This window comes from Gracilinanus agilis, chromosome 4 (genome assembly GCF_016433145.1).
Source record: "Gracilinanus agilis isolate LMUSP501 chromosome 4, AgileGrace, whole genome shotgun sequence".
Taxonomy (NCBI): domain Eukaryota; kingdom Metazoa; phylum Chordata; class Mammalia; order Didelphimorphia; family Didelphidae; genus Gracilinanus; species Gracilinanus agilis.
The window spans coordinates 104,131,432-104,153,291 of NC_058133.1; the positions used below are offsets into that span (position 1 = coordinate 104,131,432).

General features: G+C 49.2%; 1 protein-coding gene across 1 annotated transcript in view; it reads left to right on the plus strand.

Annotated features, from left to right (window-relative positions):
• The first annotated feature begins 12,093 nt into the window (after positions 1–12,093).
• Positions 12,094–21,860, plus strand: part of LOC123245954 (receptor-type tyrosine-protein phosphatase V-like) — a 31,177-nt gene continuing 21,410 nt past the window's right edge. Inside the window, exons 1-10 of the mRNA XM_044674922.1 lie at positions 12,094–12,150; positions 12,519–12,567; positions 12,939–13,211; positions 13,612–13,881; positions 14,332–14,595; positions 14,967–15,221; positions 18,337–18,573; positions 18,797–19,069; positions 19,546–19,818; positions 21,079–21,342. Of these exons, the coding sequence (XP_044530857.1) occupies positions 12,094–12,150; positions 12,519–12,567; positions 12,939–13,211; positions 13,612–13,881; positions 14,332–14,595; positions 14,967–15,221; positions 18,337–18,573; positions 18,797–19,069; positions 19,546–19,818; positions 21,079–21,342 (2,215 nt within the window). The remainder of the gene's footprint in view (positions 12,151–12,518; positions 12,568–12,938; positions 13,212–13,611; positions 13,882–14,331; positions 14,596–14,966; positions 15,222–18,336; positions 18,574–18,796; positions 19,070–19,545; positions 19,819–21,078; positions 21,343–21,860) is intronic.

Below are 21,860 nucleotides of genomic sequence, written 5' to 3' on the forward strand. Positions count from 1 at the left end.
GGGCCCAGAGCAGGCTCACTCAGCCATGGTGACCATCTGAAAGACACAGCCACCCCGCTGCAGACAGTCACTAGGGTGATGGGTAGGAGGTCCCCACGCCTGCCAGCCCAGAAGGAGGAATCTGAGCAGGGGAGGAGGGAGAGCAGGCACTGACAGGCCAGGACTTGGGGCTTGTGGTTTTGCCCCAGTCTGTTGTCCGTTTTCTCATGGTGGTGTTATCACTCCCCACCAGAGTCAGTTGCATTTCCGGGGTGGGAGCGGCAGTTATCTAGAGGGTAGGAAGGGCAGCCTTTTAGGGCCCAGGAGATGTGTAAAGGGGAGAGAGCCTTCGGTGAGGGGGAGAAAGAGAGAGGAGTCTATTGAGGAGAAAGAGAGAAGAGACCTTGGCGCTCTCTCTCTCTCGCTCGCTTTCTCTCTCTCTCTCTCTCTCTCTCTCTCTCCCTCTTTCCCTCTCTCCCTCTCTCCTCTCTCTCATATATGTATATATATGATCATAGGATCATAAAAGACTCCTTAATAGGGAGACAAGAGAAAAAGGGAGAAGAGTCAGAGAGAGAACAGGTTGCAATGGAGAAAAGGGAAGAGAGGAAGAGAGAAGGTTGGAGGTAGCTTTCTCTTTGGGTATATAGTGGCACTCAAGATTCTAGACAGGGAAACCGAGGCACCTCACAGTGACCTGGGCACATCTAGCTCTCAGAGCCTGTGCTCCAAGGGGTGATGGAAAGGAAGACCCAACATTAGAAGTGTCTACTCAGGCCCCCTTTAACCACGGGCAATGCCTTCTTCCAGCTGTAGCTATGGCTTCTGGGGTCTCTCTGTCCAGGGAGGAAAACCATGGGGGTGTTTCCTTCCTCTTCCTGCCCTTCCCCAACTCTTGCCTCTGTAACTGTCAGGAAATGGCTTCACTGAGCTTTTAATCTATCATAACATGTGGCAGGACACAGCTGGGAACACGTGGGGGTGGGGATAGGGAGGGACTTTGGCCTTTTCCCCTTTAGGGGACAATCCCCTCTCCCAGAGACTCGGCCACAGCTGGTCAGGCTCAGGGGATAAAGGGGCAGCTGAAGAGCTGAACTTCTAGGATCAGAGAGAAGGAAAAAAGGGAAGGCAAATGGAAATGGGATTGAGAGGGAAACTGTATTTCTGGGGTTTGGGAACAAGGAAGACCTAGCCCCTGCTTTTCCTGGGAGACCCCTCAGCCTTTCGTGCCCTCATGGCCTCTGGGGGGGGGTTATTGAAAATTTGTGTCCACTGTCCAGTCCAGCCCTAGGGCCACGTAACCCTTTCCTTCTTCTATCTTCTCTAGCAATGCTCTCCCACCCTCAGCTGCCACTGTGCTGAACCCAGGGGCTCCCACTCCCCATCTCCCCCATTCCCCCACGTCACCCTTCTAGGTACTTACTGGAGCCGCTGAGTCCCCCCCAGGCTGCCTCCTGCCAGCTGTCTGTCTGTCTGTTTGAGGGCTGAGAAGGCTTCAGGAAGCCAGCTTCCTCCCTCAGCCCCTCCTTGCCTACCACCCACGCACACCCCAACCACATGCTGCCCTCCATGCGCCCACTGTCACTGCCACCAGGGGGAGGGTGCCCGTTTGCCTGGGCCACTTGGCAATCTAGCCATCAGGTGTTCTTCCCTCTACTTTCCCAGGAATTCAATTCAATGCTGTGAGATCCTGAAAAGACCTTTCCCCCATTGGTTTCTTCCTTGGTCAAATAATGAGGCAGAACAAGATGTTCTGAGGTCCCTCCCAGTTCTAAATTCTATGAGACTAATTGAATTCAACAAAATCCCCCCCCAAAAAAAACTATACAGAATATTAATTCCAAGGCAGAAAAGCAGTAAGGGGTAGGAAATGGGGGTTAAGTGACTTGCCCAGGGTCACACATGTAGCTAGGAAGTATCTGAGGCCAGGTCTGGAGCCAGGATCTCCTGTCTCTAGGTCTGACCTAGCTTTGGCCTTTTCCCTAGCTGCTCCAACAAATATTTTTTCCAATAAATATTTATTAAGCATCTTTATGGGAAGAGGATTTTGTTAAGTATTTAGTAAGCAAAGTTTTCTGTTCTTTTAAATATATAGTCCCTATCCTCAAAGGGCTGTCTCTGACCCTGGGGTACACAGCCTGGTGTTTGAGATTTAGAGTTGGAGATGTCCTCAGAGTTCATCTAATAGTCCTGTTAGGGTGACTCTGTGGTCCATTCTCTGGGAAAGGGAATCACTGGCCCTTTTGGCTTTCCTAATTTCCTAGGCTTTAAAGCTTGAAGAGACCTTGGAGATAATTTAGACCAACTCCCTTGTTTAACAAATGGGGAAATTGAAGGTCCAAGGGAAGTGACTTTCCCAAGGTCAATTAGCAATGCTAAAACTCCATACCAGCTCTAACTATAATCCAGGCTATTTCCACTCTACATCAGCAGTCATCCAGCTCCTGGCCGCTAAGCTACTAATAACTTCCATCTCCATGGGCTTAATAGCTTATAAAGATCTTCCTCTCTTCCTCCTTCCTGATTAATTCCATCTTTAAGACATAGGGCAGTCACCTGACTCTTGTCTTACCTTTCAGCTGGACACAGCCACTCAGGACCCCTTTGCTGGATGCTTTCTCCCCAACCACCCTGTTGTCCAAATCTCCCTCTGTCCATCAAGCATCCCTAGGTAGGAGCTTCCTCCCAAGCTTCTCTTGGCCTTTCTAGCTCCCAGAATTCAGAGACAAGCATAGGCCTTATGGACCCCAGAGAAGGTATGGGTGGCCCGAGAGGGCTGGTAATATAGCCTGTCCCCTTGCTCTGCAGTTTCAGGGAGAAGCCCTCAGTGTGGGGCAGCTTCACTGAGGCCTGAGCCTACCACAAGAGTCGCCATAACTCTCTGATCTGGAGACAGGCTAGCAGCTGATGATTAGCCAAAAAAGGAGAAGATCCTAGGAGAGTCTTTCCCAGCCCTGACAGTTCCTTCCACCCACACAGAACATCTCTGAAAGACTTAAGGATGGAGGAGAACCTCTGGCCTAGGTGAAGGAGGTCAGCTGGCTCTCCCATCTTCTGTCTACCCAGCTGTCCAAATGGCTCCCAGGGAGGCAGCCCCAGCTGTGGGCCTTCCTCCCTTCCTCCCTGCCTCCCCCCAGTCCCTGCCCCCACACACCTGGAGGTCTTCACCACCTTCCTGGTTCCCTTGCTGGTCAGTGCCGCAAACCTGTTCATGGTTGTTGGAGGTCTTTTTCACCTTATGCTGTCCCAGGCATCCTCCCTCCCTTCCCCAACCCTTCCTCCCAGTCCCCCCTCCACCCTCTCTTTCTTCCTCCCACTTCTCTGATTCAGCCATCAAGCAGTGACAGCATTAAAGAACTGAGGTACAATAGGTGCTGGGAGGGAGTGGAGGGGGGACAAACATGCTGGGGGGGCTGGTGAGAGTTGATAGGGGGGAGTAGGGAGTGATCCAAGGCTCTTTGAGATCATCTTTCATCTCCCTCTTCACAAGGGAGGAAACTGAGTCCTAGGGAGGGGCTTCAACTTGACAAAGATTCCCTCAGCTGGAGAATAGAACAATGACAGTATTCAGACCTCAGCCCTCTGGTTGCCAGTGGATGCTCTGTACACAGGGGCAGTTAATTGTCCCTCTCTGGGACTTCCCTTTTGAAGGATCATGTTTTTCTTTACTCTCTATGTGACCTTGGGCAAGTCACTTCCTGTTCTGAGACCTCAATTTCCTCATGTATAAAATGAGAAGGTTGAAAGAGATGATCTCTAAGGCCCTTCCAGCTCTAGCACTTCTGATCTCGTCTAGGGAAAGGAGAGCCTCAGATCCCTGGAGGGCAGGGTCCCAGGAGCCTCCCCTCCTCACATCTAGCTTCCCACTAATCAGCTCCAGGCAATGTTTTCAGGGTCGGGGAGGGGAAGGGGGAACAGAGAAGGGGCCACCCCCTTAGGGTGCTGATTGTAATCTGGAACAGGAAGCTAGGATGCCACAGGGGGGGCGGGGAGGAGGAAGCGGCAAGTCCCCCCCATCCTCACCCCTGGGTTCTCCCTCCCCTCATGTTTCCACAGCGATGAGCCCCCAGTCTGGTCCTCACTAGCTCAGCTGGCCGGTGGTTTATGCGTGGGCAGGCAATTTCGGATCTTGGGGCCTCCTGGGGAGATGAGGGCGGGGAAGGTGGGAGGGAGGGGGCTGCTCCACTCCCTGCAACCCCTGTTCCTAGCTCCTTCTGGGATTCGTCGGTTGCTCCTCTGTCCCCACTCCTCAGCCGCCATCTTTCCCTTGGGATGCTTGGACACCACTTGTGCAGAGTCAAAGCATTCTTTTCTGACTGTCTCCACTGCCCCTGCTCTTCTGTCTCTGTGTGCTCACCCTCCTAGGGTAGGACTAGGGTCCCAGGAGCCCCCAGCAGTGGGGGTGGGAGGGAGGAGAGAGCCCTGGAAGGGGGCAAGCAGAAAGAGCTCTATGCTTGGAAGGCTCAATGGGTTGACTTTCAGCCCCATTATGGCACTTACTACTGCTTGCCTGACAGTAAGACAGTTATTTCTCTGGCTCTCAGTCTACTCATTGATAAAATGGGAGAAGGTCAACAAACTATGGCCCATAGGTCAAATCCAGTCCATCTTTCCCTGGCTCTGCTGTGCAAAAGTTTCAGGGAATGAGCTGCCCATAGCACATTGGGATATAGACCTAGTAGTGGTATTGCTGGGTCAAAGGGGATTAATAAACATATTTATTAAACACCTACTATGCGCCAGGGATATAAATACAAAGAATAAACGGTCTCTCCAAAGTTATCTGGAAACATTTCAGAGAGAAGGGAGCTGGAGCCCTCCATCGTCTTGGGCTCTATCTGGGAAATGGGTCTTTTGTCTTGGAGAGATGCCCCTGGAATTGGTCTTGTCCAGCTCTGCTTGGGAGGAGGAGAGTACACATGTATTCCTAAATCTCCCAGTCCCTGGACTCTGAGGAGGATGTTACAAATACAGGGCAGTGGTCTGGAGCTTGGAGGGGCTGGGTCTTCTCACTCTGCCCTAGAACTGGGGGCAGTTAACTCCTCACCCTTTATACTTCCCCTACCCACTCCAAGGCCCCCTGGGGCTCAGACTTTGCACCAGTCCCTTGGTTCCAGTTGGGGATGGGGGATGGGGGCTTCTGCAGAGTTCCCAGCATGCATCAAGCCTTGTTGGCAACCTTCACCAGGATTCTGGAGCTGGGCAAGCACAGGTAACTCTCTTTGCAGGCTGGTGCCAGCCCCTGGGGGCAGGGGTTGCCAGCTCTCCCATAGGATTTGAAGGTGAGGTTAAAGACCAGGGACTGGATCATCTCTTGGACTTGTACTTTGCCTCCTGCTTTCTCTCTGTTCTGCTCCTAGACTCAGTTTCCCCAGTGTGACAGCTCTAGATGCTGAGTCCAGGATCATTGCTTCTGAACTGCCCCATCTCCTCCCTGCTTCCCACTTCCCACCAGGTCCCAGGGGTGGAGAGGCTGGGCTAGCCTGGGCATAGCTTCTCCCGCCCCCTGTGCCCGCCCAGGCTTGTCTTGCTGGTGTGATGGTTGGAGCAGGGAGGACCCAGCCAGGAAGAGGTAGAGAGAGGACTCTGGGACAGTGACCGTGAGTGTGGCTGGGCTCTGGCCCATGGGGAGTCTGACCTCCTCCCAGCTAGGTAGGAACTTCTGGGGTGAGATAATATGGGACCCCAGAAGGGGGAGCTCAGGGCACTGTGGTTTGTGTTCTATGCCTTCCTATGGTGGTGGTGGGGGGATGCCAGCTTCTCTACTCCAACCCTGCCTTTTCCTTGTGGATTTGGATATCCCAATATCCATGCCCTTTCCCTTACCCTCTGAGGGTGTCTGACCCTCTCTTGAACAGGGAGGGATCTTGGGGAGCCCAGAGTCACCAGAGAGTTGGATTTAGCCTGGCAGGAATCTGTGGGCAGGCTGTAGCTCTTTCCCTCCATATTGGGCTAAGGAAATTCACCAACTCTTTGGTACCCTCTCCTGGCTTTGTGTGACTCAGCTGGAGGTTGAGGCAGAAGCAGCAGCAGCCTTAGTGTCCCCTCTCTTACCCCTCCTAAGACTGAGACCCAACCATGATGTAGGCAAGCTTGGCATCCCCAGAATCGGGGACTTTATTATCCAGGGTTTCAACATTACCAGACATAAATATACCCAGCCTCAAATCAATTAGTCAGCAACCACTATACGCCTGTGGGCTGGGGTTATGAGTACCAAAAAATGAAATAATCCCTACTCTCAGGAAGTTTCCATTTTAATGGGAGAGACAATATGGGCAAATATTAGAATTGACAGATTAAACACTAGGGAGGGCACTAGCAATTTTGGGGAGTGGTCAGGGAAGACTTCATGGAGTAGGTGGTGCTGGAATTGAGTCCTGGAGGAATTAAGAGATTCTGTGAAGCAGGGGTGAGGAGCGAGACTGGAACAGAAAGGTAGATGGAGCGAAGAACAGGGGAAGAGCCATTTGGCCTGGATTGAGGAGGGTGGGAAGAGGAGGAATGGGTAGAAAGGCTGGAAAGATTGTTTTGGGACTAATCTTGGGAAATGGAAGAGTTTCCATTTGATAAATATAAGGCAATAGGGATTCACTGGAGTTTATTGCATAAGGGAGTGGTAGAGAAGTATTGGAGTAGGGGCAGCAAGGTGGCTCAGTGGGTAAAGAGCCAGGACTGGAGTTGGAAGGACCTGAGTTCAAATTTGACTTTAGATACTGCCCAGCTATGTGGCCCTGGGCAAGTCACTTAACCCTGATTGTCTGGCCCTTGCAGCTATTTTGCCTTAGAATTGATACTAAGACAAAAAGTAAGTGTTTTTTAAAAAGTAACAGTTTTTAAAAGGAAGAATTAGAGTGGGGTGAGACTAGAGAGGTAGGGGGAGCAATGAATGAGGAGGTCATTGGAAGAGTCCAGGCTGGAGGTGATAGGGAGCGGGACGGACCTGTGAAGAGAGGATAGGGGTCAGATGGGAAAATGTTGTGGATGGGGATAGACATGGCAAGATGTGGGGTAAAAGAGAGTAAGGAGTCAAGGATAATGCTGAGATTCTGAGACTGGATGATGGGAATGTTGTCATTTCAGTTGTGTCTGCCTCTTTGTGACCCCATCTGGGGTTTTCTAGGCAGAGATCCTGATGTGGCTTGTTCTTTCCTTCTCCAGCTCATTTGACAAAGGAGGAAACTGAAGCAAATGGGATAAGGTGACTTGTCCAGGGGCACATAGCTAGTAAGTGTCCAGGGCTGGATTTGAACTCATGAAGATGAGTTTTCCTGATTCCAAGCCCAGTAGTATGTCCGCTGTACCCCCTAACTGCCCACTCCCTAGAAATAGAGCTGTTTCATAGAGGAGGGGGCTCCAGAGGGAAAGATAATGAGTTCTGTTTGAGACGCGGTGACTTTGCGATGACTTTGGGACTTAAACATCCAACAGTCCACAGTGCAAAGCAAACATTCACGCACTCAGAAGCACATACTTGTACACCCTCAGACCAGACTCATCAGCATTTATTCTGTTACTTTTTATTTTTTATAAAGCCCTTACCTCCCACCTTAGAATCATCTGCTACTTTTTAAAACACTTTTCTTCTGTCTTAGAAGTGATACGGAGAATCGGTTCCAAGGCAATCATCAGGGGGTCGGTAGGCGCTAGGCAATTGGGGTTACATTATTGGCCCAGGTTCACACAGATAGGAAGTGTCTAAGGTCACATTTGAATCCAAGTCCTCTAGACTCCAAGCCTGGCTCTATCCACTGAGCCACCTAACTGCCCCCAATAAACATTTATGTATTTATTTTTAACTCTTACCTTGCATCTTAGAATCAATGCTGTGTATTCCAAGGTAGAGGAGGGGTAAGGGCAAGGCAATGGGGGTTAAGTGACTTGTCTAGGGTCATGTAGCTAGGAAGTGTCCGAATCAACAAGCATTTATTAAGCACCTACAATGTGCCGGGCATTGGGCTAGGTGCTGGGGATTTAGGTACATAAAGCTTACATGAATGTACCGTGTATGTGTATAGCAAGGTGTGTACACAGTTGTACCCATAGATGGGTGCTTTCATATGCATGCAGGAAATACTTTCTCACACATATGTGTCTGCATAATTAGAGCATGTACATTGGGTGCCCTCCTCCCACACATGACACACACACTTGTCCATAGCAAAGTGCAGACACACACACAGATCACAAAGCACCCAGGTCAGAATGGCGGCTGGGTCCGTCCTTCCTCTCCTGTGGAAGGAGGTCCAGAGAATGTGAGACCTTGGTCCTGGGAGCCGCTGCCCCCTCCTCACTCACTGACCTCACCCTCACCCTTTGGGGGGGTCTGAGGGGCTAGACCCCAAGGGTATGAGGGAGGACCCCGGAACAGACCTGTCAGAGCCCAGGCTGGCTGGCTGGGAGGGGTAAGGTCAAACTTGTTCTCAAGAGCCAGGACCCTTGGCTATCTAGGGCCCTACACCCTGCCCACTCCCCTTACAGGCTGTGTGTGTGTGTGTGTGTGTGTATGTGTGTGTGTGCGTGCGCGCGTGCATGTGTGTTCCAGGGAAAGTGCTTTGAGATCCCCCAAGGACTCCAAGGGGAAAGATTCAGTTGAAAGAGATAACTTCTGGTCCTCTGAGGATCTTGCTTGCTGAGCGGGAAGGAGGGAGTCTGTTTTTTGTCCCTTGTCACCTTCTTTTTTTACTTCTGCTGGGGTCTGGCCTCCAGAGGTCCCCAGGCAGGTATTGGGTCCAGGCCCTGGCACTGCTCCCCCCAATCCTCCATCAGGGCAATACTAGAAATATCATATGGGCAGTGGGAATAGTACGATGAGCTTGGTGCCTGTGTCAAGCAGAGATTGAGATAGATGGGGCAGCTAGATGACTCCATGGATTGAGAACCAGGCCCAGAGACTGGGAAGTCCTGGGTTCAAATCTTGCCTCATACACTTCCTATCTGGGTGACCTTGGGCAAGTCACTTAACCCCCATTGCCTAGTCCTTACCGCTCTTCTGCCTTGGAACTAAGACACAGTATTGATTCTAAGATGGAAGGTAAGGGTTTTTTAAGGAAAAAAAAAAAGATTAGAGAAAGATAGAGACAAACCTTTGTGCCTTTTGGGTTGAGCTTGGCACTTATTTATGCTGCCCCCCATCAGTCTCCTCTTCCTCTGTTCAGATGAAGGATCTTTTGGAATGTGGCCTGGAGACCCCTGCCCTGTGGCCCACTCTGTTGTCCAAGTATGGTTGCTGTCATTCTCCTTCCCCATTGCCTTCATTCTTTTAAAAATTCTGCTTCAAAAAAGGTGGAGGGGGAACTGAGGTCTGGGGATCAGGGGCCCCAAGCATGGGATGAGGTTAGCAGGCTTCCTCTTTGGCCTAGCCTCAGCCTCCCTGCCTGTCTCCCCCTTCACCAGCCTCATTCCCCTGAGCCCAGAGCCTGGAAAATCTGATGAGTCTGCAACTCCTAAGTTTCCAGGCCCTTATCCAGGGGCCTGGCGGCAGCTCTGAGGTTTAGGGCCAGACTGGGAGGGGAGGGGGCATCCCCCCAGCTCAGTCACTAGTGGGAGGGGGAGCCCGAAAGCTTAGGCAAAGCCAAGCCATCATGGAGCTCTTTCTCATCTCCTGGTTCCTGCAGAATGTCTGGGGATGCCCTGGGATAGGAATCATCTTCCCCCTCCCTTTTCTTTTGCCTCTTCTCCCCCCTTTGGGTGTAGAAGTCCTCCTTTCTCCCACATGGCATACTTCTGGCTCTGGAGTGCAGCAGGAACCCCTGACTGTGTGTCACCCAGGTCTGGCCTGCAGGGACCAGGTGAGGGACTGACAGGGGCTGTATGGGAAAGAAGGAACCAGTTTGGGCAGTAGTGATGGAGGAAGGGAGGGAGGGAATGAATTAGCCCTGAGCCCCCAGGAGGTCAAGCACATTCCCTTTCTTCCTTAGCCTGTCCCAAGTTGGGGGGTTCCTCAGTTCTGGAGGGGTGGAGGGCAAGGTCTTCTCACTGACTTCCCCTTCAAGTTCCCCAACTAGGGACATTTTGGTTCTCTTGATTCCCACACCAAACCATCTCCATTTTGTAACTAGCTTTCGCTGCATTTCCTCACCACAAAGGAATCTTCAGTGGAAGGAGGCTGGGTTTAGACTTAGAGATCTGGGATCAAACCTTGCCTCCGTCACTTACTACCTATATAACCTTGGGCCAGTCACTTCACTTCTTGAAGCCTGTTTCCTTTTCTGTAAAATGAAGGGTAAACTAGATGGCCTCGAAGGGTCCTTCCACTTCTAAGGTTATAATCCTGGCTCTGGTCATTAACATTGAGGTGGCTCAATGGATAGAATGCTGGGCATGGAGTCAAGAAGGCTGGAGTTCAAATCTAGTCTCAGACTCTTCCTACCTGTGTGACTCTGGGCAAGTCACTTTATGTGCTTCAATTTCCCCATCTGTAAAATGGGGATTATAATAGCCTTTGCCTCCCAGTGTTGCTGTGACGATCCAGGGAGATGATATTTGTAAAGCTCTGAGCACAGTGCCTGGCACACAGTGGGGACTTAATGAATGTTGGTTCCCTTTCCTACCACACCTTGACCTAGATTCCAGTCCCAGCTCTGCCGTTTATCCTCAGTAAAATGAAGGGGTGAATTAGCCGGCTTCTCAAGTACTTGATGGCTTTAAATCTATGACCCCATATTCTTCTACCTGCCCACAAAAGCATGTATGTGCACACACACAGAGGCTGCAGCCTATGCATACTCAGGACAACACAAAGGGAAATGATGGTCTCTTCTACTTGCCTCCACTGCCATCACTTACCAGACATCTTGCCTTTGTGGGTGACTCGTAGTCATTTCTATAATGCACAAGGCTGAAAAAGTGCTTTTCCCTGGAGCAGCCAGGTGGCTCAGTGGATGGAGAGCCAAGCCTAGAGATGAGAGATCCTGGGTTCAAATGTGGCCTCAGATACTAATTAGCTGTGTGACCCTGGGCAAGTCACTTAACTCCAGTTGCCAAGTTCTTACCAGTCTTCTGCCTTGGAACCAATACTTAGTGTTGATCATAAGATAGAAGGTAAGGTGTTTTTTGTGATTTTTTTTAAGTGCTTTTCTTCAAACAACCCTATGAGGTAGCTAAGTAGGATTATTATCTTATCTTTACAAATGAGGAAACTGAGGCTCATCTGAGGTTGACTTGCCCAAGATCATTCAGCCAGTCACCTTTGAAGCAGAGATTTGAGCCTAGGTCACCTAACTCAGAGGATCCTAGAGTTAGTTCTGGAAGAAGTTATAAAATTCATTTTATAGAAAAGGAAACGTAGGAGGGAACAGCTAAGTGGTTCAGTGGAGTGAGAGCCAGGCAGAGAGAAACCAGAGGTCTTGGGTTCAAATCTGACCTCAGACATTTCTTAGCTGTGTGATCCTGGCCAAGTCACTTAACCCCCTTTGCCTAGTCCTTACCACTCTTCTAACTTGGAAATGATACCCAGTATTGATTCTAAGTCAGAGAGCATTGGTCTAAAAAAAGGATAATAGTACTTAACTCCCATTGCCTAGCCTTTACTGTTCTGCCTTGGAACCAAGACACAGTATGGATTCTAAGATGGAAGTTAAGAGTTTAAAAAAAAGAAAGAAAAAGAAACTGAGGCCTGAAGAGGGTAAATGACTTGCCTAGGTACTAGCACAGCTGAAGATCTGAAGTAAGATTTCAACCTGAGTCTTCCAGGCTCCATGCCTGTGTATTTCATATGGGCACATCTCCTCGGGCTCTCCCCAATGGGGATGGAGCAGGACTACTCCACCGAAGGGGAGAGGCTGGTAGAAGGAATGGGGGAAGGGCATGAGGTGGGCATTGGGGATGGAGATGGGATTTAGAGCAGGATTGAGGCTAGAAATGGGGGAGCTTGTCCCTGCCTGCTCTCCCCGCGTGCCATCCCCATTCCTGGCCTCAAGCTGGCTCCCTTCTTGCCCTACTCCCAAAGCCAGGCATTAGGTAGGCAGAGTTCCTCAGTTCCCTGCTCAGGCAGCCGCCTGCCTGCCTGCTCTCGGCCAACAGGCTGGGCGGGGAGGCTGGTGGGTGGGTGGGTAGATGGGAGGGGCCGGCCCCACCTCCACAGCCTCCTAACTATCCCCTTCAGGCTCGGTGATGAGGCCCCTGCTCTTCCTCGCGGTCCTTCTCCGGCTCCCAGGAGCCTCAGCTGAGGTAAGGTGGGCATGACTGGGGTGACAGCAGGGGCTCTGACTATCGGGGTGATTCTTGGCTCCCCTCCTCCCCTGTGGCCCCACAGCTGGTCTGCATTAGGTAGCACTGAGGAGGCTCTTTCTGTCTTGGCTGCTGGCAAGCCAGAGCCCAGCTCCAGACTGCCTTTCTGTTGCGTTCCCCCAGAAACTCTGAGTGCCCCTTTGGGAGAAGTGCTGGTGTGCTGGGGGGTGGGGAGGGACATCAAGGGAAACTGAGAGCTTCTTCCGTGCCTCTGGACCTGTCTCCGAGCTTCTCTTCTGCCCCCGTCCCATCCCCAATGAGAAGTCTGGGCACAGGGCCATTTGTCCCGACGCTTCTTCACACAGGAGGATGATGGATGCAACCTCGTAGAGGTATCTGCAGAAGATGAGGGTGGAGGTAGGTGTCCAAATGCCCGCCCCCCCCATAGAGCCAGAGATAGTTTTCAGCATTGGGTGGGATTCTTCAGAGACTATGCCCTCTGCTCCCCCAACCCCTCTTCCTCTTGGCTTCTTCCCTGCATGGGCATTTTCCTTCTTTAGACTGTAGGAGGGGAGATACTGGAGGGGAACAGCCCCATCGGGTGGCACATGACACTAGAGTTAAAGACAGTAGCTGCCCCCACCTCTGGGCCAGAGTTTCTTCTTGTGTAAAAGGAGGGAGCCGGAAGAGATGGCTTCTAAGATTTCATCTACCTCCGAATCCTGCGATGCCATTATCTTCCCAGCTCAAACTTTCTGCCATCCCATGGACCCATTTCCTAACTCTAGGACAGCCCCTGCAAGTGAACATCAGTAGTCAAGGTCAGCCCACCAGCCTGGTCCTGAATTGGGGGGCACCAGTCCCTGCTAGGCTGGGATATATTCTCCATCTTGCCCGTCTGGGCCTCCCTGGCCCTCTGGAGAAGCTGCAGTTCCAGGCTGGCTCCAATACCAGTGGCTTCGAGTTCCAAGACTTGGTACCTGGGAGTCATTACCAGCTGGAGGTGACTGTGCTGCTACCCTGCTCCCAGAATTCCACCCTCACCCTCATAGCTCAGACAAGTGAGTGGCACCATGAATCTGCCTGGCAAGGAAACCAGGCAAAGGGTACCTTTAAATGAATTGGCATAGGGTAGGAGCTGGGCAAAGGTGGGCAGGTTTTTAGGGATCAGATTTAATAGGAAGAGGGTAGCTAGTTGGCATAGTAGATAGAGAGCCAGATCTGGAGTTGCAGGGACCTGGGTTCAAATTTGGCTACAGACACTTCCAAGCTGTGTGATCCTGGGCAAGTCATTTAAGTACCATTGACTAGCCCTTGCTCTAAGACAGAATATAAAGATTTTTTTTTTTTAAGATTGAATAGGATGATCTGGACATAATTTTAGGAGTAGAAGGGAGATGGGTACATCTCCATCACTCCATTATCTACCCGCTAGACATCTCCTTTTCTATCCTGGCGCAGCCCCTTCACCTGTCCACAGTCTGAGACTCAACAACTCTGGGAGCCCCTCCAGCTTAAAGGCCACATGGAGTTCTGCTCCTGGAGAGCACAATGGCTACCAGCTTCTCCTTTACCACCTGGAGACCCAGACATTGGCATGGAATATCTCAGTGGCTCAGGAAATTCTCTCCTACCATTTTGACAGTCTTCTGCCAGGCAGCGAATATGCCTTATGGGTCACTACCTGGGCTGGTGACCTCCATGCCAAGACCAGCATTCGCCAATGGACAAGTAAGGAAAGCATTCTGAATTAACTTTGCTGGACTCATATCCTCAGGGACCTGGTAGCGTGGAGGGTGGGGTGAGGAGAGGGCAAATAGGGCAGAACCTCATAGACAGGGTATTCAAGAAAAGCTAGTTTCTCTATTGTCCCAAGTCTAACTGTCCTAAATACCCACCACTCCTAGCTTAGTGCTATCTTCCCTACTTTTCTAGCCCTTAAGACAGCAAGGTGGCATGGAGGTAGAATCCTGAACTTGAAATCACAAAGAACCAAATTTGAATCCTGCTTCAGACATTAGCCATATGATCCTGGGCCACTCATTTAAAATCTCAGGACCTTAGTTCTTCGGCTGTAAAATGGGAGAGTTGGACTTGCTAGCTGTTATAGTTCCTTCTAGATCCAAATCTGGGATCCTACAATCTTTTTTGAGATGAATCATTTTTCTCTCTGCCCCTCAGCTCCGATACCCCCAGAACATTTAGACTTGTTTGCCGTGGGTCCAAGAACCCTTCAGGCCTCTTGGAGAAGGGCTGAGGGGGCAGCTTGGTTCCACTTGATGCTCTTGGATCTCTTGGATGGTACAATCCTCACAGCTGTGGTCAAGCGGGGCACCACCAACCACACCTTCTATAGCCTCTCTCCCGGCTGTCCCTACCAGCTATCACTCAATGCTACTGCTGGCCTCTTGCAGATTGGAGGACCCAATGCCACTGAGTGGACCTGTGAGTGTTGTTGGGGAAGCAAGGAAAGAGCGGCATATTGGTTATTCCTCTTCAGGAAAGCAGCGGGAAGTGGGCACTTTGGTACCCCACAATGAGGGGGTTATACAGTCATATGCCTCCCTCCCATCCCCAACCCCTCTTCCAGTTAAGCTGGGTGATAATCTTCTGCAGGAGTAGTGAAAACCCAGTTCTTCTGTAACACATACCATGTGGGTAGCTACCAACATCTGGATGGATCACCAAACACAGAAGGAATGGAATATTCCCATGGTAGGGTATCCAGTTCCCACTTAACACCTAACATCTGCCTTCTAACTCTCCATTTCCCCTCCATCTCTTTTTCTTCTCCCCCTTGGGATTTCTCCCAACAGATCCCTCTGCCCCTTTGGACTTGGTGCTGACTCCGTGGCCCCCTGGACTCTCGGCAAGCTGGCAGGCAGGGCCGGGGACCCGGGATGGCTACCTGCTGCGGCTGAGCGGGCAAGTGGAAAGGAACAGTACCATGGGACCTGAGGCTCTCAATGCCACCTTCCCAGGCCCCCTTCCTGCTGGCCACTACACTTTGGAACTCATAGCCCTAGCCGGACCCCATGGTGCCTCTGCTCAGACTGATACCTGGCTGGAGTGTGAGTTTATGCATGTGGGCACTGGGTGGAGGGGAAAGGTTGAAGCATGGCCGCTTTCCAAGCCCTGCTCGTGGGCGTCAGCATTATGATCTGGTGTTATCCAAGCACCCTGGTCTCCAGGCCCTGGGATTCTCTTGGCCTCTCCCTGTGGGGTCTATATCAGCAGGAAGGCTATAATCTACCAGGTTCCTCCAGGAAGGAAGAGGGAGACACTTAGTCAAACCTTGGATCATCTTAGCTGTTTTTTAACCTTTCTGAGTGAGCCAGCATCCAGCTTGGATTGAGCAACATTTGCCTCTGTTGTTGGATATAAAAATATGATATTTCAGATCTTTGCATATTATATATCTAGAGGGTGGAAAAGGAAGGGCATGTTATAAACACTAAAAACTATGTGCCAGGCACTGTGCTAAGCATTTTACAACATTTGCTCCTCACAACAACCCTGGGACAAAGATACCATTAGGAATCCCATTCTACAGATGAGGAAACTAAGGTAGATAGGTAGGAAGTATTTGAGGCTGGATTTGAATTCAGGTCTTTCTGACTCCAGGATGAGAGCTCCATCCATTGTGTCTCCTGACTGCCTGGAGGGAGCTTGACATAAAGCAGAGAGCTCATGTACTTGGTACCAGGAGACCTGGGTTTGAATTCTGACTCTGTCACTAGGTAATCACAGATTCATCTTCTGTACACAAAAAATCTCTTTGTCAATGTGGGGAACCATAGGTGGAGAAATTTCCTTTGCTAATTCAGAATCCAGTCAGTCCATGACTTGGTAAATAAGTCCTAGAGTTGCTTCAGGCTCAAGAGAATCTTGGACTTGTCAATTAGTGGTTGTCTTAAACTCCCATCTTCATGTTTCTAAACCTAATACTCTTTCTATATATCTTATCACTTCTACTTAAAAAAAGGTTATTGCTATCTTTTAAAATAATTATTTGTCTCTCCTTTGTTTTACTTTTGACTATATTTTATTTTTTTAAACCCTTATCTTCTGTCTTAGAATCAATAATATGTATTGGTTCCAAGGCAGAAGAGTAGTAAGGGCTAGGCAATGGGGGTTAAGTGACTTGCCCAGGGTCACCCAGCTAGGAAGTGTCTGATGAGACCAGATTCGAACCTAGGACCTCTTATCTCTAGTCCTGACTCTTAATCCATGAGCTACCTAGCTGTCCCTTATATATATATATTTTTTTTTCTTCCCTCATCCCTCCACAGAGGACCTTCCTTTTTGTTTTGTAATCTATTTACCAATTACACATAATAATAAGTTTCTATAGGACTTTCCATTTCAATGAAGAATAAAAAAGAAACACAAAGTTCAGCAAAACTAACCAACACATCACCCTAATAGTATATACATTGTTCCACACATTCCCCTCTTTGAAGAAGGAAAGGAGGTACATTTTCTCATCTCCAGGCACTGAACTTGAGTATTATAATTAGGCAATATTGTTTCTTTATGTTGTGTTATTAGAAACACTGTGAAGATTGATTTCCTGGTTCTGCTTGCTTCATTTTGCATCTGTTCATAGAAATCTTTCCATGAATTCTTCATATATTCTTCATAATTCTTACAGGGTACTACACTTCCATTACAGTCATATGGCATAATTTGTTTAACCATTTCCTAATTGATGGGCATTCCTTTTGTTTCCAGAAAATGCTAGCTCTACTTGTTTCCCTATACAAAAATGTATTACTTACCTCATTAGTGGTCTCAGTTTCCTCAATTTGTAAAATGGGAATTGTAAATGCTTGTGCTGTTTATCTTATAGGCTTGTTGTAAGGAAAGCTTTGGGACTATGAAGCTATGTGTGTGTATGTGTAAAATTATTATTATTGCTGTTGGTCCCTCAGTTTTTTATTTGATTTATCAAATAACCTTCAGAAAGAGTTGTTTGGAAAAATTAGCCCATAATTCCCCCCGCTTAGATTCCCAGGAGGAAGCAAACAACTCATTCCAAACTATCGCTTCTCTTTGCTTCTACTGGGGTGTGGGGGAACATATTGGGGAGCAAGAGTTAAACAGAGGGGGAGCTTTGTCCCAAGGGTAGATAGCCAGACCAGAGTTATCTAATGAACAGTCCTACCCCTTGTACTCATCAGCTCTCTGGGGTTATACATTTCATTTCCTTACTCTTATCAATATGTCAACTCAATTCAACAGGTTTATTTAATGTCTCCCATGTTCAGGACCTTCTTCTAGGTTGTGGGGATACAAAGACCAAAAAATAAAGTCCCTGTCCTCAGGGAACTTATGTTCTCTTGTATGGGGTTGGGAAGAGAGGCGGAAATGAAATGTTCACAGATAAGTTAAATACAAGTTATTCTGAGGCTGGAGAGAGCACTAGCAAGTGAGGGGATGAGAAACGGTTTTAATTTAGTAAAATTTTGTGGTTGTTTTTTTAAACCCAGCTTTGACCAGGTTGGATTGGGTGGAGGGGTTCTGGTTGATCACTCAGACGAATTGTATTGGGTGGTATCCATGTACCTTAGGAGAGCCAGGGAGAGCAAGGAAGCCCTGACTCAGACAGAATGAGATTCAGTTCCAGAAGAATATAAAAGAACCATCAGGTCTGCTTTTCTTCTGGACATTTCTTTGTATTTCTGGGGCTCTAATCAGACTCTGAGGCAGTGTGGCATGGAACAAAAAGCCATGGGCTTGGGAATGAGAAGACCTGGGTTCCAGTTGGGTCTCTTAGTCAAACTAGCTGTGTGGCTTTGAGAAGATCACTTCACCTAAAACTCAGTTTCATCATCTGTGAAATAGGGATAACACAACTCACAGGGGCAGGTGGTTATAATCATAGAAATGCTATGCAAGCATGCGCTGTTATTTGCTGTTCTGGCTGAGGTTTGGCAAGCCCTCTTTTTCCCTTAGTTCAGCAAAGACAAAGATGTTTTTTTTCCCCCTCAGAAAGAGCTTTAGTAACTAACTAAGGGGAAAGTGAAAGAAAGCCAAATACCAAAGCTCAGGAACGTGATAGAGGAAAGAGATCTTAGTCTGAATTTCATAGCTTACCACAGCTTGGCTGGCACCACATACAACCCACTCCTTTTCTCCATCTTAATTCTGCCTGGGGGTGTTTCCTTGCTGTATCCCTTCCAGATTCCAAGGCCAGCCCCCAGCCTGGTGTTCTCCAGCTAACTGGGCTGGAAGCATCAAAGGAGTCAGGCCGGAGGGTACTCCTCTATGTTGAGGGTTCCCCAGAAATCATTGCCAATGTTTCTGTGCTGCCCAGTGCCACCAATGTCACGTTCCGAGGGCTGGTGCCAGGTGTCCAATACCGAGTTGATGTGATCTTAGCCTCAGGGGTCACCACTCAGAGCCTTGTGGGGCATACCTGTGAGTATGAGGGCAGAAAGGTATCAGAGGGAAGGGTGGCATAATGGGGGAAATGATGGCATCCATGGGCAAGGAAGGGTGGATCCCAGTCATGCTGCATTGGGGAGGCACAGAGATCAGGAACCCTGGCAGTGACTTCCTGAGATTTGCAGAGAGTTCTCAGTGGTTATTTGGCCAGTAGATGTGTCTTTAGTCTTTATCATTAGGTCTTACATCCTTGCAGGGCCCTGGGCTCCACAGTCACTGGAAGTCACAAGTAGGGGCAGCACCTCCAACCTGGATGTCCAATGGGTATCACCAGAAGGAAGACGGGATGGGTACAGGGTTTCCTGGCAGGAAGAAGGGACCCAGAAGACCTTGGGCTTCCTCAATCTGGGCAAGGAACGTACTAATCTGACTCTTAAGGGCCTCACACCAGGTTCTTGCTTCATCGTGTCAGCATGGGCTTGGGCTGGGCACCTTAATTCTACCACCCAGAAGGCACATACCTGTACATGTGAGTTTCTAACTCTTCACCATTCCTGTATCTAATCTAGGCTATCCAATATGCTCCCTTTACTCCCTGACTTTTTCTTTTCTTTTCTTTTTTCTTTCTTGCTAATGCTCTTCCTTCCTTCCTTCCTTCCTTCCTTCCTTCCTTCCTTCCTTCCTTCCTTCCTTCCTTTTCTCCCTCTCTCTCTCTCCCTCTCTCTCTCTTTTTCTTAAAACCTTTACCTTCCATCTTGGAATCAAGACTGTATGTTGGTTCCAAGGCAAATGAGTGAGAAGGGCTAGGCAATAGGGTTAAGTGAATTGCCATTGTCAGCTAAGAAGTGTCTGAGGTCAGATCTGAACCCAGGACCTCACCTCCCCAGGTCTGGCTCTCAATTCACTGAACCACTTAGCTGTCCCGCTCCCTGACTTTCTCTATACTATGTAGTAGGGATGATGGTAGGGGGCCACATTGAATCTGTTTTTTCTCTGTGTCTACAGTCCCTGCTAGCCCTACCAACCTGAGCCTGGACAGTGAAGGCCAACCTTCTACCCTTACTGCCCATTGGAGCCCACCTCCTGGGGCCTGGGATGGTTACCGATTACGGCTGTATCACCTGGAACCCTTGAAATTGAAGGGAGAAGCAGTACTCACTTCCGAAATTCAGAGCTTTTCCTGGTCCCAGCTACCATCAGGCATGGAGTTCATGGTCCAGCTGGTGGCCCTTCGAGGGGTAAATGAGAGCGACACTATAAATGCCACAGCCTGGACATGTGAGTGAACTCGAGTACTGGTGTCCCCATCCTTTCTGCCTCAGCTTCTCACCCCTCCCCTAGCATTCACTCTAATCCCTTGGGTACTACATCCCCATCCCCATTACTCTCGACTTTCTAAGCCTTCTTTTCTATTTGTGAGTGGCAAATCAGGGCCCCGTGGTGCTTCCTGGGAACGCTGCATTATTCCATTTGCAGGGCATTACCCATGGGTGCTCACCACACTGGTTATTTCTTAGATCCTGAGGCACCAACAAACCTGACTCTCTTCAATGTGGGCAGCCCTGAGACCCCAGCCCTGCTGGCATCCTGGAAGCCAAGTGGAGCACAGAGCTTTGAGCTTACTTTGTACCAACTGCCCATGGGCAATACCACTCACTTTGTTATCCTCATGGGCAATGTCACCAGCTATACCTTCTGGGGGCTGGAGCCAGGCACAGCTTACAGCATGAGGGCTGCTGGCATTGGGGGACCTTACCAGGTCTGGGCCCCCAACCTTACTTCATGGACACGTGAGTAGCTATGTTTCTTGGGAAGTGGAGAGTAATGCTTCTTGTGATGGCAGAGTAGCATTGAAGAGATGGAAAGAGTATCAGAGAATGTTATTTATTTATTTGTTAAACCCTAACCTTCTGCCTTAGAATCGATGCTAAGTATCAGTGTCAAGGCAGAAGAACAGGAAAGGCTAGGAGATGGGCATTAAGTGACTTGCCCAGGGTCATATAGTTTGGAAGTATCTGAGGCCAGATTTGAACCCAGATGCTCCAGGCCTGGCTCTCAATCCACCCAGCCACCATATCACTGCTCCAAGAATCACAGAATTTTCAAGCTGGTAGGGGATTTCAGAGGTCATCCAGTCCATGGCTCCCAACCTTAACTTAGCCCGCTATGGCAAGACTTTGCATATAGTGATATGCCTTCCCATGGAAAGGGAGAGTAGAGGCAGTTTGTCAGTCCTGCTGAAATGCTTGTTCCTTTCTGGACCAATCCTGAATCTCATCTCTTGCCTGTGGGAGACTCTGATGAAAGGAGAAAGGGTCCATGAGCTGCTCTTCTGAGCTCTGACTCTATCCATGATGGGGAATAGTAGCCTTCCCTTGCTCTCTTGACTCAGCTTATTAATATTATTGTTATTTTTGAGGATTGGGGAGGAGGAGCAGATTTTTGGGAAGGGGATCTAAGATCATTGCTCACAGCTTTAGGTCCTTCTCAGCTCTCTGTTTCTTTTGCCACCACCACCCCATTCTGCTTTCTCTGTAGATCCCTTGACTCCAACCATGGTCAATGTGACCAGTAAGGACCCAACCAGGCTCTGTGTATCCTGGGGCCAGGCATTCGGGAGCCAGGATGGCTACCAAGTCACCCTTCTCCAGGAAGGCGCTCCAGTGGGCACCAGTGCTGTAGGACCCGAGGTGAACAATATAAGTTTCTCCAATTTGACTCCAGGCACCAAGTACTGGGTGGAGATTGTCTCTTTAGCTGGGCCCCACCATTCTGCGGCAGCCAACGTCACCAGCTGGACCTGTGAGTGGAGAGAATCAGAGATGCTGGAAGGGAGGGGAACTAAGTCAGATCAACAAGTGTTTATTAATCACTCACCATGTGCTAGGCACTGGGTTGAGTCCTGGGGGGACTAAGAAATGGGGGGGGAAGACAACATGTAAGGCAAATACAAGACATATATATATATACATATATATATATATATATATATATATATAAAATAGATGGAAGACAATAGCATCTGGGGCTTGCGAGCAAGCCCGAANATATATATACATATATATATATATATATATATATAAAATAGATGGAAGACAATAGCATCTGGGGCTTGCGAGCAAGCCCGAAGGGGTCCAAGGGGCATTCCTTTCTTTCCTTTCTGTCTAAGTTTTTGTCAGTGTCTCAGATCTAGTTTTGAAAGTGTTTCCCATCTAGGTTAGAAGGGGAGGGTTTGCTGAAACTAAGATAGGATGCTTTCATCTTCTCTCAAAATTAGTTGTGTCTTTGTTTCTCTTTCTTGCTTGTCCACCCAAGTTTCT